Source organism: Leptinotarsa decemlineata, unplaced genomic scaffold, assembly GCF_025532065.1.
Source record: "Leptinotarsa decemlineata unplaced genomic scaffold, Ldec_3_MD MMD2_tig00000690_RagTag_RagTag, whole genome shotgun sequence".
Lineage (NCBI taxonomy): Eukaryota > Metazoa > Arthropoda > Insecta > Coleoptera > Chrysomelidae > Leptinotarsa > Leptinotarsa decemlineata.
In genome coordinates this window covers 108,008-124,139 of record NW_027412554.1, presented here as the reverse complement: position 1 = coordinate 124,139, position 16,132 = coordinate 108,008, and the positions used below count along the sequence as shown (strand labels likewise).

At 34.9% G+C, this 16,132-nt stretch overlaps 1 protein-coding gene across 2 annotated transcripts in view; it reads left to right on the top strand.

The window, feature by feature from the left end:
- The window catches only part of mus301 (mutagen-sensitive 301), a 49,731-nt gene that overhangs the window by 2,662 nt on the left and 30,937 nt on the right, over positions 1–16,132 (top strand). For both annotated transcript variants that reach the window (XM_074174617.1, XM_074174618.1), the window contains exons 2-5: positions 1,744–2,751; positions 2,857–3,035; positions 3,090–3,363; positions 3,425–3,630. In XM_074174617.1, the coding sequence (XP_074030718.1) occupies positions 1,744–2,751; positions 2,857–3,035; positions 3,090–3,363; positions 3,425–3,630 (1,667 nt within the window). The remainder of the gene's footprint in view (positions 1–1,743; positions 2,752–2,856; positions 3,036–3,089; positions 3,364–3,424; positions 3,631–16,132) is intronic.

Here is a 16,132-nt window from a genome sequence, read left to right as displayed (position 1 = left end):
AAATAACGATTTGGTGTTGGGAAAAAACTCCAGTAATATTCATGACAAATGCTGATATCCTAAGAATATCATATTTCTCCTTATTTCGTTCTACCCTTTCGTATGGTATTTCACTTTGGGGAAACCTATCTAATTCAGATATCAATAAAAGGTCATTTGGATCTTGGCAAATCTTGGTTATAGGAACTATTGTGGTGAGCAATTCATTCAACTTAGTATTATACCACTGCTCAATTCGTATATTCATATTAGCATTAAAATATATTAAATTGTTACGGATAACTCAGAAACTCATAACTACAATACAAGATCAGCTGAGATATAGATATATCGACTGCTATAGAAACTCGCTGAATTTTGATCTTTACAATGTACTAACTACAAAACTAGAACTACAAAACTAGTGTTTTTATGATATGAGTTTATCAGCTAAGCCAATTATTTAATTTCTATGAATGTTTTTATTTACATTTTTGAATTTGTATTTATTTTTTATTATAAGTATGTGTCAACAGTTGTCTGTATTTGCATACTATTTTCTCGACATCCATTATATGACTTGCCATAACTGTTAAAAGTGAAGAACTCTAAAGTTTGTCAACATGTGGTCTGAAATCCATTTTCTCTCTCTTTAACTTTCTTATCAGTTAAAAACGCCCTGGGCCCATAAACTATTGAAATTTACTGAGTTTAATTACAAATAAACAAATTGGTAAATTAAAAACTAGACCGACAGTTTATTGTATTATCAACAACTCTAAATGAACATTTCAAAAATACAGAGCAGCTGTTTTGCTTTCTTCAACAGTTGATATAATAAATTTGATTCCCCAGATTGGCTCACTTGTATACTTCTCAGGACTGTTGAAATTTTCGAAAAAATGTTGTTAAATGACATACTAATGTACATGGTCATGGAACATATTTCCATCTATTCTTATTGTCAATTTCTTCCATGGATGGATGGAAACATTACTTTCTGCTATATTATAAAAAGGTTCCTATGGAGTTTAACCCCTACTCTCTGAAAGTGGATTGATATGAGCATTGCAATAATTCTGTGTGCTTTTATCAAAATATCGAATAAATAGGATTCATATTTTAACAGCCTCTGTCTCATTGCCACTTTCACAAACCTTATACTCATAATTCACAATTTCCAAATGACCTTTTGATTTGAAATATACATCACACTCTAGTGTTAGGTACCTATCACTAATACATTAAGACACTTTACTCTGAACAAATAGTATATTCCCCAAAATAATGTATTGCCACAACAAACGTATATATCCTACTCTAGTCTACTTAATAATGAATATTTCCCGATAAACAGCTGCTTCCGTGAATCATCCCCATTAAGCATAACTGGACTATCGATATACAGTGCGGTTGCTCCTAACACTAGCAAGAATAGCGTAGCCACTAAAAATGTATAATCAGTTGTTACTCGTGTATTAAAATAAAAGTACTTCATGTATCTACCTATATAAAATTCAGTTTCTCAGTCAAATACATGTTGCACTAAGTGACCTTTCTAGAATATTTGATCTTTCATTTTTACAGTTCAAGATAATTTCATTTACTCACACTACTGTTTAATTTATTAATGTTATTCTTTCTAAGGTGTGTCATGTAAGAATGATTCAATATATCGACGTCTGTGAATTAAATAGTGCGAGCACATACAAATATGCACAACAGACAAAATATAATTTAATTTAATTTGAAATCTGCTTTTAGGTAAATCTAGTGGCATCGATTCTCTATCTTCATTCGAAACTGTTGATACCACTGGTTTGTCACCAAACCATGATTTATTATCAAAAAATAAACGACACATTGAATCCACTCCTGTATCTCAGGAAAAACGTTTGAAAACGGATGATGCATCCTTCGCCCAAAACAAACAACACAATGGAATTTTACAAAATACCCTAGATTGTGTGAACGTGTCAAAAACGGTATGTAGAAATAATAATGCAGATATACCTGAGTTTGATGCTTTTGCAAATTATTTACATAACTCTTTCTCACCAAAAAGTGGAATCTGTATGCAACTGTTGCAGAAAGAAAAATGCTGTGCATTTCAAGAAAATGAAGAAAATAATTTAATGGATTCTACACAGTTCATAAGCACTCAAGCTATTGATGAAATTGAAAGCACAATCGAGTCAAAAACCACCAATTGTAATTCAGTAACGTCTGATGAAACTTCAAAATTACCATTGCTACTATCTTTCAGAGAGAGGCTAAAATTCAAAGAGTGTGTTAAAGAAACCAGCATTGATAAAGAAATCGGTGAGAGATCTGTTCTATTTGAAAATGAAGAAATAACAACACAGTATAGACAAGAAGTTGATAATCTTTTTGAACAAATAGAACATTCCATTTATGCAATGGGCATTGAAAATGCTGAGCAAAGTGTTCCTGACAAAATCTTAGATATTATCTTCAGCGATGACTTGAAAGAGCATCAAGACAGTAATCATGAAAATACTGAAACAGCTATGCAGTGGCCTGAAGAATCTGGTTTAACTGGGAGTAACTTCAATTTGAGCTTTAGTAGTGTCATCAGAAAAGCTTTGATCAATAATGCTTCTAAAACACACCCTAGGAAAGCCTTTGATTCCACTTTGAATTTGACATTTTCTGAAAAAGCAGAATTTCATAATTTAGGACCATTTTATGGTATGCCTGCTAAAGTCAAAGATCTGATCAAGCAATACAAAGGAATAGATAATTTGTATGGTAAGTAACAATTCAAGAATTTCTAAAATTAATTTCAAAGTTAAATATTCATTTTATGATAATTGTTCAATTCATGCGAATTTGAAATATTATTATTTGTTTCAGATTGGCAAGAAGAATGTTTAAAATTACCTGCCATAGAAAATAAAAAGAATTTGATATATGCTCTTCCTACTAGTGGCGGCAAAACACTGGTGGCAGAAATACTTATGTTTCGTGAAGTAATGTGTTACAAACGTAATGCTTTATTGATTTTACCATATGTGTCAATCGTGCAAGAAAAGGTATATTCAGTTTTATGACATGAACTATAATTTTTGAAAATATTTGTTTATCAGGTGTGGGCTTTATCTCCCTTTGGAGTAGCTTTGGATTTTCTTGTAGAGGAATATGCATCAAGTAAAGGTATATATCCACCAAGGAAAAGAAGAAGAAAAAATTGTGTTTATGTTGCCACAATAGAAAAAGCATTAGGTATTGTAAATAGTCTCATTGAAACAGGCCGAATGAGTGAAATAGGACTTATAGTTGTTGATGAACTTCATCTTATTGGAGAAGAAGGAAGAGGTGCTACATTGGAGGCTACTCTAACCAAAATCATTTATATAAAAGGCAACTATTTTTTTATCCAGTATGTAACTCAGTGAGTAAATCATAGCATATTATTTTTCAGCAAATACTCAGATAATAGGAATGAGTGCTACAATAGGTAACCTGCCAGACATCTGCAAATTCCTAGATGCTGATGTTTATACCAAAAATTTTAGACCAGTTGAATTGACAGAATATGTTAAAGTTGACAATGAAATAGCAAAAATAAATTGGAATTACTCCAAAGAGGAAGAATTGCTGATTGACAACAAAAAAATAAATTACAAGGTATTTATTCTCGTATTATAATTCTTTTGCAATGATAAATTTCCTTGAGAATAATCACTTTACTCGACTTGATAACTAGTACCTATGGTCTGCAAGACTATATCAATGAAGTATAAAATAAGTAATGGTAATAATAAATTGTATTTGATGATGTCGAAAATTCAGTTCAGAGAAAATATTTTTCTTGAAATTTACAAAAGCTAACTCTCTCTTCTCTGTATTATTTCTTTATTCATTACCTACCTTAGATATTGAAGATAAGTAGAAATCCAATCATTCTAAGATCATTGGGGAGACTGAAGAAAATAAATATTCGAATTAAAACACGAAACATTCATCTCTCCCAGCTTTCCTATGTGTTGAAATTTACGAAATACTGTCAGGAAACAACTACTTTGTCTGATAGCTTATGTTGCCCTAAATATTGGTTTCACGTCTTGCTTCTCTAAAATTATCCCAGTCCGCTCTGTAATATTTTCAACATAGGGAAGGAAAGCTTTTTCCTTGATCAGCCCAGCTGGGGTTACTTTGCTGTTGCCACTCTCTTTTAAGGCATTTTTCAGGCAATTGAGATCCTCCAGAAGACTCTCAGGTTCACAAATACGTCTTGTTCTCTCAACCAACGTTTTAATTACTGTAACGTTAATTTTTCGCATCAAGACGAATCACCCATTTTATATTTACAATCTGCAATTGTCTTCATGACCGTATATTAGCCTAGTGTAGAACTCTTTAGTTTCTGCCTGAATTAAGGGCTACGTTGCTAGCATACTGTTTTTGTTAAATAGGTGAGTAATCTAGTCACTGCTGGATGGCGTGGGCAGTTCCTCAGGTTGAATTAATAAGGTGGTGGGCGCGCATTTCGAGAGTGAAAACATAAAAGTTTGGCCTCTCTCGACGGAAAACGTGGTTTTGGTATGCAACAGGTGTTGAAGTGCTGAGGTTAATTTTGTATTATACCTTCTGGATTTGGATTCCAGGATTTCACTCCGCCTGTATAATTTTGGGCAAGTTGTCGGCATTTGAGTCGTATAGTTTTAGTGACGACAATCATTGGTTAAACATTTTGCATATCATGTGTGTCTATTTTCCACCATTTTGGGTATTCTTAGCATCATTATCACTCATTTGTTAAAGACTTGGATAATCAATCGTATTGACCATTTGATTCACCTCAGCGGACTTATTTGTTGCCAAAGCCGTGAGAAAACATTCTGCCCTTTTCGAAGGGTTCTAGTGCAGGGCACAAAACATGTACTTTGTGGCCCAGTAAAGTCATTTCAGCCCTCAACACAGGAGCCGTCCATTGAAGCAGAGATAGAATCCACAGGGAATGCCAACCGCCTTTTTTTCCAGCAAGTACCATTACTGATGTTTACTCCTGGTATTCAATCATTATTTTCAACTGAACCGACTTTGACCATAACAGAAGAATATTTATTCTTTTGGACATTTTCGCGTTTTGAGACCCCCAGTGGGTCATTGTTCCGTTTAAAAGTATTTAGAAGTTGTAAATTTAAAGAATTGTCATATAAGGGACTCATTCCTTGAACTACTTCAATAGTTTATTTACTTATCCTTACTATATATAAGTTAGGGTCTTTTTTTTTGGAGGCTGTCGGACACTATTCTATTGAAGTCTCGCCATAACCACGCAATTTAATGTTTGTTTTAAAAGAGTGGATCCCGTAAACGTGATATGGACATACCATGGTAACCTCCATGGTAACTTCATCGCATTTGTCATTTATTCCACCCTGAATGTTCCTGATTGCTGACTCATTACCATAGTTACCGACTAACGTTACGTAAGCAGGATTGTCGTGCTATATGGTTGAAAATAAACAGTGTTGGTGGCTTGTATGTATATATTTTGATTTCACTAGACATACCCACCCGTTGAATTTCTATCATTGTGTTCCACTATTTCTAGGTTTCGCGAGTGGATTATTATGAGAAGGCACTGGAGGGTAAGGTAAACCTTGTGGCGCCCTAATAATTAAGAACTTTCATATGAACCCCGCCTGCTCCACTGTTATAAAGCTAGGACGGCCCATGCCGATGCCCTGTCGCCTTCAAGGGTAGAATGAGCCAGACCCTATCAAAATCAAATTATTTTCCCGAATTTTGATACTCTATCTAACATTTGTCGATACTTTGAAATATTTTGGCACTTTGAAATTTCTTCAGACTTTAGTAATATTTTTCGACTTGTATTATTTTCCCGAAGTTTGACACTTTAACAATTGTGGATACTTTGAAATATTTCGGCACTTCGAAATTTCTTAGGACTTAAAAATATTTTTCGATTTGTATTATTTTCTCGAATTTTGACACTAACAATAATTGTCGATACTTTAAAAGATTTTGGCACTCTGAAATTTATTCGAACTTGAACATATTTTTGATTTATACTAGTTTTCAAAGTTTAATACTTTACTAATTATACATACTTAGAAACATTGTGTTACATTTGTGGACTAGGTCGCGAATTTAGATGGTTCAACAACCTTTGATACATTGGGATGGTTCATATTTCGAGACTTCTTTGGACTTGCAGTTATTTTTTTGTATTGGGGTTGAAATTTTGATTGATACTGAATTTGGCGTCACATCACCACTCTTTTTTGTTTTGGCAGGCGGTTAGATTTTTTCTTCTGGTACCTGTCTGTGTTGGTTTCCTGTCGACTATCTGGCCCAATGTACCATCTTCACGTCTGTTCACTAAAACATCCAAAGAGGCTAGAGCCCCTTGAATTAATTTTTTCATTATGAATTGTATTTTTGTGTCGATAGAGTTTAGATGTAATAGAAAATCGTTAACATAACGCATCCCACAATATAGTTTCACTTGATTCACGACCGCTTGCTCTGAAGCCCGTTGTTTAAAAATTTCCAGTGGAAATAAAGTTAATGATAAACAATGAGCGAAGAGTGCGGTTATATCTGCTGGGAATACTTCGCTAAATAGCCGTATCGTGTCCTTGATCGGACATCGTGTATAAAGAGACTACGTCCCGAGTCCTTAATAAATAACTATATATTTCATATAAATGGTTGCAGTAGGATTGTCAGGTATTTGGCCAGCTCATGTTTCATGGTGAGTTTCATTAACTCGGACTTCCATTGTCTAATATTTTATAATATTATTTGAATTCTTTAATTTTTTTATTTTATTGTAATTTCATTTAAGGTTTTTTTTGCTCAATATAATTGTTGTTTTCAGCTATTCATTTTGATTTTCAATTTTTTTGTTCTTTGAGGGATTTCAAATCATATATCATATTTGACAATGAAAGTCCGAACTAATAAAATTTATCATGAAACATTATCAACCGCCTTCAAACAAACATTGAACACCCGGTACGGACCCGGTAGCAGCGACTTATTCCGAGGATATGAAAAGATTATGGTCAAGCTTACCAAGATAGAAACTCATCTCAGTTTCTTGTGGAGAGCGAGAGACAACATCATCTCCAAAGGTTTTCTGCTGAAATCGACAGTCCCAGGAAAGAGAGTCAAACGCATATTGGAACGCGCCAGCCGAGCACATAAGGTCTCAAATTAATTACCACCGTTGGAAGAGGCCAACTCTTATGCAGGATGCCACAGAACGATTTGAAGAAATAAGAAAAGAGACCTTGGAAGAGGATTATGGACCAATCTTTGCCAAGATTGAAAGCATGTGCTTGAAGATCCGCCAAGACAGAAAGTATGTGCATGAAGATCCGCCAAGACAGAAAGCACGTGCCTGAAGATCCGCCAAGACAGAATACCTACAACAGAAAGTGGGGAAAGTTGGCGAGGAAACAATGCCCAAATGCAAATCGAAAACAAGACAACTACGAAGCTGCCAACGTCACCACTATGAGTTTCCGCCTGCTCACGGACATAGAGGAATCCTTGTTGACTAAAGGTCTAAACTTCGCCATTGCGCCCACATTTGGGCCGACTTTGGATATAATTACTGCAGTGGAAACCACCGATTCCTTTATTGATCAGACCGAGGCAGAAGAATTTATATGGAAACGCAGAAAACAGCGGATCGAGAACCAGTTCCAACATCTAACAGCGATGAAGAACGAAGATCTCTGAACGGCCTACGTAGAGATAACACCATCGAGATCCTACCTGTAGATAAGGGAAACTCTACTGTTGTGATGGATACTGATCTCTAGGAACAGAAGATCAAATATGTTCTTCAGAACAGACAATAAACGAAGATTGCATGGGACCATACTGCATCAATTGAAAGATTTTTTAAGGGCTGTATCAGACTTTGAAAAAACACCAAGTCTATTTTTCGGAAAAGGAGACATCATCGCTAACACCGCACCACACTAAGCCACCTCACTTGTATGGACTACCCAAAATTCAGAAGAAAGGTGTTCCGCTCAGACTGATCATTGGCTCTAGCGATTCAGCTACACAAAAACTGACCAGATTTTTACTTCCTACAATACAACCACTACAAGAAAAAACTTCCATATTTTGTGAAGAATTCAAGGCATTTTGTCGAATTACTAGGGGCAATCGAAATCGCAGAGCAAGATTAATTGATCAATTTCGGCGTGGAAAGTCTTTAAACCAATGTTCCTGTCTAAAAAGCATTTCATGTCATACAGAGGAAGCTAACCGAAGACGAGGACCTGGAAAATAGGACGAACTTACTTATAGAAGTAATCATGGAATTACTAGGATGCTGTGTACGGAATTGCTAATTCCAACTGAAGGAGGAATTCTTTAAGCAAGATGAGAGACTGCCAATGGGTTTACTACTATTACCAGTTATAGCCGACACCTTGATAATATGGAACCATGGAAATACAGAACTAGACACTTTTCTGAAGCACATTGACAGTGTGATACCTTCCATCATCTTCACAATGAATTGCCATTCTTAATGAAAAGGACCGACACCAAGTGGGAATCATCTGTATACCGAAAGCCCACTCACAAGGAAGAGGAGCCATCACAACCTTATTAGTTGAAGGAACAAATTGATTTGTTCGTCTAGGCAGAATGTCTCTCAGAGTCCTACTCAATAAATTATTTTCTGGTAACACTTGATCATGTATTGTTGTATTACGCAAGTCTAGGTGTGCCAGATAAATAATTCTTTTTTTTTTAATTGTTTTTCAACTGGCTGCATCGAGCGTTCTACTTATCAGTTGGTCTGAGGATACCTAGGAGATACGTGATGTGTCTAAACTCCCACTCTAATGGAAATTTTTTGAATAAGAGACCAACACCCAATAATAACATTGACACCATCCTCACATAAATTCAATAGGTTATTCACAGATTATAGACAGATCAAAATTATTTTAATTTATCAATATATCACACCATTCAAAATCATATTAAATACAAAATGTGATATAAGTCTAAAACTTCATGAGTTAAAACACTCTTATCATATTTATACAAAGCTACACTATCATAAGTTAATATTTTTTGACAACAACTTGTCCAGAGGAAAAAATTATTTAACCTCAAAATATCAAGTTAATACTCATTTATTTAGCCAAGGTTCAGAAAGAAAAGAAATTCACGCCGTTAGTCTTCGTCGCAAATTAAATCTGATCTATTACTTAGAAATCGGATATTCTGATTACAGATGGAAATTTTAGAACTGTGAGAGCTACAGTTATTCTTATTCATAAAAAAGATCTCCTAGGAGAAGAATTTTGTAAGCTTTTCACTTCCTTGGTTATATGAGAAATAGACCTTTCTTTTAACATTCGAACCTTATCATATTGGATATCTTTAGTTTGTATATATTTTGTTGTTCTTTGTCTATTTGAACATCAATCGATATATTTTCTTGAAATTGTTAGTGAGGCTAAGTTTCTTTTATTGTATATAATGTATGCTTCTTCCATGAAGTTTTTTGAGAATAGATATGTTATCTTCATGAACCTTTGTATTTATATGAATATTTCAATATAGATGAGGTTTTGTAAGAACTGTTGGAACCGTTTTAGCTTGAAAATGAAATACCCAACCCCCCAACTCGGCCATAACCAGCCAAACATTTGAACTTCGGTAATATAATAAGCTCCAAACAATTTTGATTTCAGTCAAACAAAAATACTCGTGATGCCATATTTACATTTTTATTTGATGTGTATAGGTACATTATTAGACGAGAGATCACAACAGCATTTTTTGCGATTACTCTAAAGAATTTGACTGTAAATCACGAGATTCTGCTTAGGAAACTTCATCTAAGGTATTGAGGGTATTACTCATAAATGGTTCGATGTTTATCTATCGAGTAGAAGTCAAAGGGTTAAATATTCAACTCAACAGTATCTGATGTTTTTCTGATATATTCAACGGAGTACCACAAGTCTCAGTACTCGGCCCTACTGTATTTCTGCTCTATATCAACGACTTGACTAACATTGATATAGAGGGTAAATTTACTTTATTTGTCGACGACACTATAATATTATGGCACAAAACCAACATAAATGATCTCCATAATTCCATAATGCCATCTTCTCAGATATCTCCAAAATCTCAGATTGGTGTAATGTAAATGTATTAACTTTTAATGTCTCAAAAACCAAAGTTTCTCCGTTGTTTTCTTGATAATATTCTCTTAGCTTCGAATTCGAATATGATTAAGAACATGCCATGTAACAAATTTCTTGAGTTGATAATTGACAGCAATATCAAGAAAACGAAACCAGTTAAACAAGTGAAGTCGCTCTAAAGTGATATTGAAGTATGATTGATTTAGATAGATAGGGGAAGGTGAGTTATAATGATCCACTTAAAGGAAAAACGTAAGTGTGGCTAAAGTTGAAAGCAAAATCGCAAGAATTCTATTGTTGAACTTAACTTTGTAACTGCATACTTATTTTTTAGTATATGTAGGTAGTTTTCTTGTATTAGAGGTTTTTGTTAAAGTTTAGTAAAGGATCATTTTATACACACCTATGTATAAAATGATCCCTGGGGTAGGGGTAAAATAATCCCAGGGATCATTTTATACCAAAAGTTAATAAACAATAATGAAATAAAAAACTCAGCTGTTTATTTTAATCATGTATTGTTCATAACAATTTAAATAAGTTACACAAAACTTTTGCAGTCTTTTAGTGTTATTAGAGATCTTTTTTTTGTAATTATCTACTACTCAATCAACAAAACTAAACAATAAAACATTGCAACAAACTTTTGAAAGGTTTGCAAAATTAACAACATACCTAGTCAAGCAATAGGCAATCAAATAAACTCTTCTTCTAAATCAAAAAAAAAACAAAAATAATACTCATCCCTATCAAAGGTTCTTATCAATATCTAAATGCAACAGAAAAATCAACTCTTCGTTCAAAAAATAATAATGTTCTTATCAGGAAAGAAATAAAAAAAGACCTATAGTCTTAATTTTTTTCACACTTTCAAATTGATTACAAATATCGCAAGTAAAGTCGCCTTCATCGTCAGTATCTACTCCCGCACAAGCCTCATGTCCCCATTTAAGACACACAACGCACCTAATCCACTCTTCGCCTTTACTGTCTTTGGAATAGCTTTCAGTACAGAAGAAGCATTCGGTATCACTCTCCTCTTCAGAAGAATCTAATCTGTTTTGCTTTTTTTTGCCTTTTCCCTTTCCTTTTCCTTTCCCGCCTCCTTATCCTTTATCGTTCTGTTTGTTGGTCACCGTAGTTTTTATTTTATTCGCTTTATTAAAGGCTTTTTTTTCTTCTATATCTGTTTTCTTTTTGGCTTCCTCTTCAAGGTATTTTTTGTATGGTGTGCTGGTCAATACTGATGTGTCTACTCTTATTCGTCTTGCACTCGCTCTTTTTCCAACTATCTTTGGTGTTAGTCGTACTTCTCGGGATGTAATAACACCAAAAGATGTGGATGGAAGACTAGCAGCCAAAGCTGGAGGTAATCTTCTGGAAAATTAAGACGTTGAGATATTTTTTGTGAGGGACGGTGCTTGCCGCGATGACTGTGGAGCTTGTGTAGATGTTTGAGTCACCATTGGAGTCGAAATTTGAAGGGGAGACAGCTGAGGTGTTAAATGAAGGGATTCTTGGACATCCATTTGCACGGTTTCTGCTAATGGAGCATTGGATGTCTCAAGGATCGGAATGGGAGGTTCTACCGTGTCATTGTCAACATCCATTTCAGTCGTTTCAGCTGCAATGAAGTCCACATTAGTGAAAATGTCAGGGTTGAACGGATATATTCCTGTTTTGTTGAATCCATTCATACTATTCAGTGGAACTGCTGCTTTTAGATAGGCCTCTGTAAAAATTTTTGTTATTTGGAACACGGTCCCTACTCTCCCAGGATTGTTATTCATCCACTTCTCCAACGCTTGGTTATGATAAACGCTTAGCGGATACATGACTCCGACGTCCATCAATTCTGTCATCCATCCATCAATTCTATTTTCATTCGGACTCTGCGAAAGATTAACATTGAAGGAACAAAAGTTCCAGAAGCTGAGGGTACACATCACTGCAGTCGTTGTTTCACCTCTCTCAGCTGAAGTCACTCGCGCCACCTGTTTACGGCCTGTTTGTGCAAACACTCTAGTTTTTTGTTGGGACTGCATAAACTCGTCTCGTCAACATTAAATGTCCGATGGGGTGGAAAATAATGTTTTTCTTGCACGTTTTTCAAAGTCGAAAAAAATGTATCTACCACAGGCTTATTAAAAGCTCGCGCTCGAGCAGAAGACGTTGATTCTGGGGCACGCATCGTAATGTCCGGATGTCTACGTCTAAATCCACGAAGCCATTCAAGTCCAGCTTTTCCTTTTGCATCAGAAAATGGATGCGGTAAATTATTTCTTTCTGCCAGTTGGTAAGCTAAGGTTAAAACATCCTGTGCAGTCAGCCCGTACAGTCTAGACTCCATGTCCTTAATATAGTCGACAAGTTCTTGTTCTTGGTTAAACACTGTTTGTTTGCTACCTATCTTTTTAACGGAGCCTACAGCTACTTTATTTTTGCCTTTGGCTCTTCTTTTTAATGCCATCACATGTACCTCAAACTCTCTACTTGCGGTTTTGTTAGGCATGCCATCTCTGAAGGCATCTAATGCCTTTTGCATTTTCTCTTCAGGCCAATTTTGGCGATTTGTTTTCCGTATATAAATTCTCGGCATGATCTGTAAAAATAACAAATACTAATGGGGTAAAATGATTCCAGGGACCATTTAAAACACACAAAAAGAGATCATTTAAAGCACACAGAAAGGGATCATTTCGCCCCAAACACCAAATTCCAACATATCGATCAAAACATAACCTTCAAATACCACGTGCGGTGATCGAACATTGCTTAAATATTAGCTGACTGCTATTAATACCCGGATATAAAACAAGATTTCAATAAACACGAACATGTAAAAAGTAATGAAAGTCCAAAAACATACTTACCTTAGATCGTAGTCACACTTTTCTATTATTTTTCAAATAAATCGCGCAAAGCGCTCGCACCGCCATGACACTTGAAGAGGCAACTGGCAGGGGCGCGGGAAACATTTCATGTGCATTTCGATATATGACACTAGTTGTCTCTGATTTACGGCGGGGGATCATTTGACCTACAGGGATCGTATTATCTCACCTTCCCCTACACTACTTTCAATTAAAAACGAGCCACTCTGAATAAGTCATTTGGTATTGAGACTTGAAAGAATCGTGAAAATCATCAACTTGGGTTGACAGGACACGTTTCTACGTAAAAATCAACTCCGTGTCAGCCGCCATCTCCACATAACAACCCGTATGTCAAAAATTCCAATGATCCTTTTTCCTGAGAATAGTACAGCAAACGTGTCACGAGAGGCAGCACTAGTAGTAGGGACAAACAATAAACTGTTCACATGTAAAACAGTGTTATTTACGTAATATTAATTTATTATATAAAAATATAAATCTGATATAAACATTATTTTGTGCTAGTATAATGCCAACAAAGCATTGCTGTTTTGCGAATTGTACGTCGGATAATCGATATCCGGAAGAAAACGTTTTTTTATACCATTTATAAAACCTCATAATAATGAGGTTAGATGTAAGAAATGGATACATGCTTGAGGAGAGTGGATTTAACAGTGAAAAAAATGAATAAATATTCATATGTATGCTCTAAACATGAAATGAATAGTAAATTTTTCATAGTTAATTACCATTGATTGAAATGAGATATAACCTCAATCGTTCATTAAATTATATTCATATTTAATTAAATTTATTTCATTACCATCTATATTTGATTCATATCTGAAATTCATAATTATTTTAAATTTCTTTTATTACAGTTTGAATTTACTCGTTTACTAGAGTCTGTATACTAACCTGTCTATTAATTAACTTTTTTTCCAGATACTTTTAAATTGCGGCATGCAAACCAACGTTTTAATGTTACAATATTGTTATCCTTTACAGTTTTGCTCCAGGAACATTTTCTTCTGTTAAAAACATTCTTTTTCAATTGTACTTTACCATATTTTTATATGAGGATTAGGCAGTGTTTGTCCCTACCGAAGTACTAGCGCTGCTAGTGAGTGATTTTTCGTACTTCACGAAAATACGGGCCAGTACTTGAAATTTCAAAGTTAAGGGTGGTCTAAGTTGTATAAAAGTTTTTGCACATTATCACCGGTAGTTGTTAATGAACGAAATTTTAGGTGGCAAAGTGTAAACAAATTGCGAATGATGAATGATGAATTTTTCAGTTTTTTCCTAGAGTCAGTAACGTCACAATTCTAACATTTTTTCTTGTATACCACTTTTATTTGTAACTATGTATAAAAACATAGAAAGTTTCAATTCTCATCTTTCATTAAGAATTACGTTCTGCCAATAAGTTGATGTTGTCATAGTAGAGAATCAGGCTACTGACACATACATCGATTATGGACGGTCGATAAAAATTATCGATACGTTGTGTTGTTTTGTCTGTTGGGGTGGCTTGATCCTTGCTCCACCCCAACAGACAAATCAACACAACGATGGACAGCATTTACGTACGTAGGACACCAAACCAAAAAACTAGCAAACGTCTTTAAACCACTGAACATCAACATCACATACAAGCCAAACACGAAGATAACACAAAAAATAAACAACTATGAAAAAGAAGAAGACAAAGACCAAAACGGGATATACAGTATACAATGCTCGGACTGTAACAAATTCTATATCGGCCAAACCAAGAAAAAACTGATCCAAAGGTACAATGAGCACAAAAAGGCATACATAAATCCAATAGTATATAAATCAAACTTCGCTACACACGCCATACAAAACAAACATAATTTCTCCCCATCAGAGAACATAAAACTCATAAAACAAGTCAACAAGAGAAACCGCATGGACATTTGGGAAAACTTGAACATCCATAAATTTATAAGTCATCAATCACTTATCGAGGAAGAAGTACAAATCAAAACACTACAAGACCTCACATTCAATATATTAAACAAAACCATACACATTCCTAGAGAAGATCTAACACAAAGAATAGTACCTGATGCAGTACAAATACAGGCAAATTTACCTAAAGTACCTGAGACGTTCGGACCATATAAAGAGGCAGACGACAGGATGACAAGTTCAGTTTGAGGAGTGCCTAGAAGATGACAGTACGACCAGCTGTCGAAAGCGCTCGCAGATAATTAATAGAAGATATAAAGCTTCAAATCCTTTTTGTGAAATTTAATATTAAAATACTGAAAATAAAGGAAAATTAGTTGCATCATTCAAATATATATATAGATGGCATTATCCGGACATGTTACTGCATCTTCTTCTTCGAGAGAGAAGGCTGTTGCAGTCGTAGCTCGTCCTCTGCTTTTTTTAGATCACCAGGCGAAATACTGTCCACGTTCTCATCTGCAAAAGAAAGGCAAACTATATAAAAATAACTGCATCAGCAAACCCTACGCACATGCTATTTGTATGCCTATTTTGATATGTACCCGCTTACCAAATTCAGGGTTCCAACTCGCTCGTTGTATGTCAAATAGAAAGTGCACTACTTAATTGTTTATTGTTTTACTTACACAAAGTGGATAAAGAATCATTCGGTTTACTGCGTTTAGTGATGATGTCCATCAAATTAGTTTGTTTGTTTCGTTTCATCCCAAAAAACTAGGTAATTCACAATCCACAAAAAAAGATGAATCAGTATAACGGAAGCGAAGGCGAATTCAAAATCCAATACTATAGATGCAATTCAATGAGAAAAATCCAAAACATCTGCATTCAAAATATTAAAAAAAATGTAAATTGGTCACTCCGAACTCAATCAATACTAAAAGTCCACTAACCACTAATGATTCTATTTCAACACTAAATAGGTTGGTGTCGGTGGAGGAGGGATGAGGGTGTGGCTTTACGCATACGGTTTTATACCTGTTTACCTGTCTACGAAACTCAACATACACAAATTAATTAATTTTTAGGGTATGTTGGGTCGTTCGGTGTAGAACGAGCGATGTCTCGGGGGGGCGA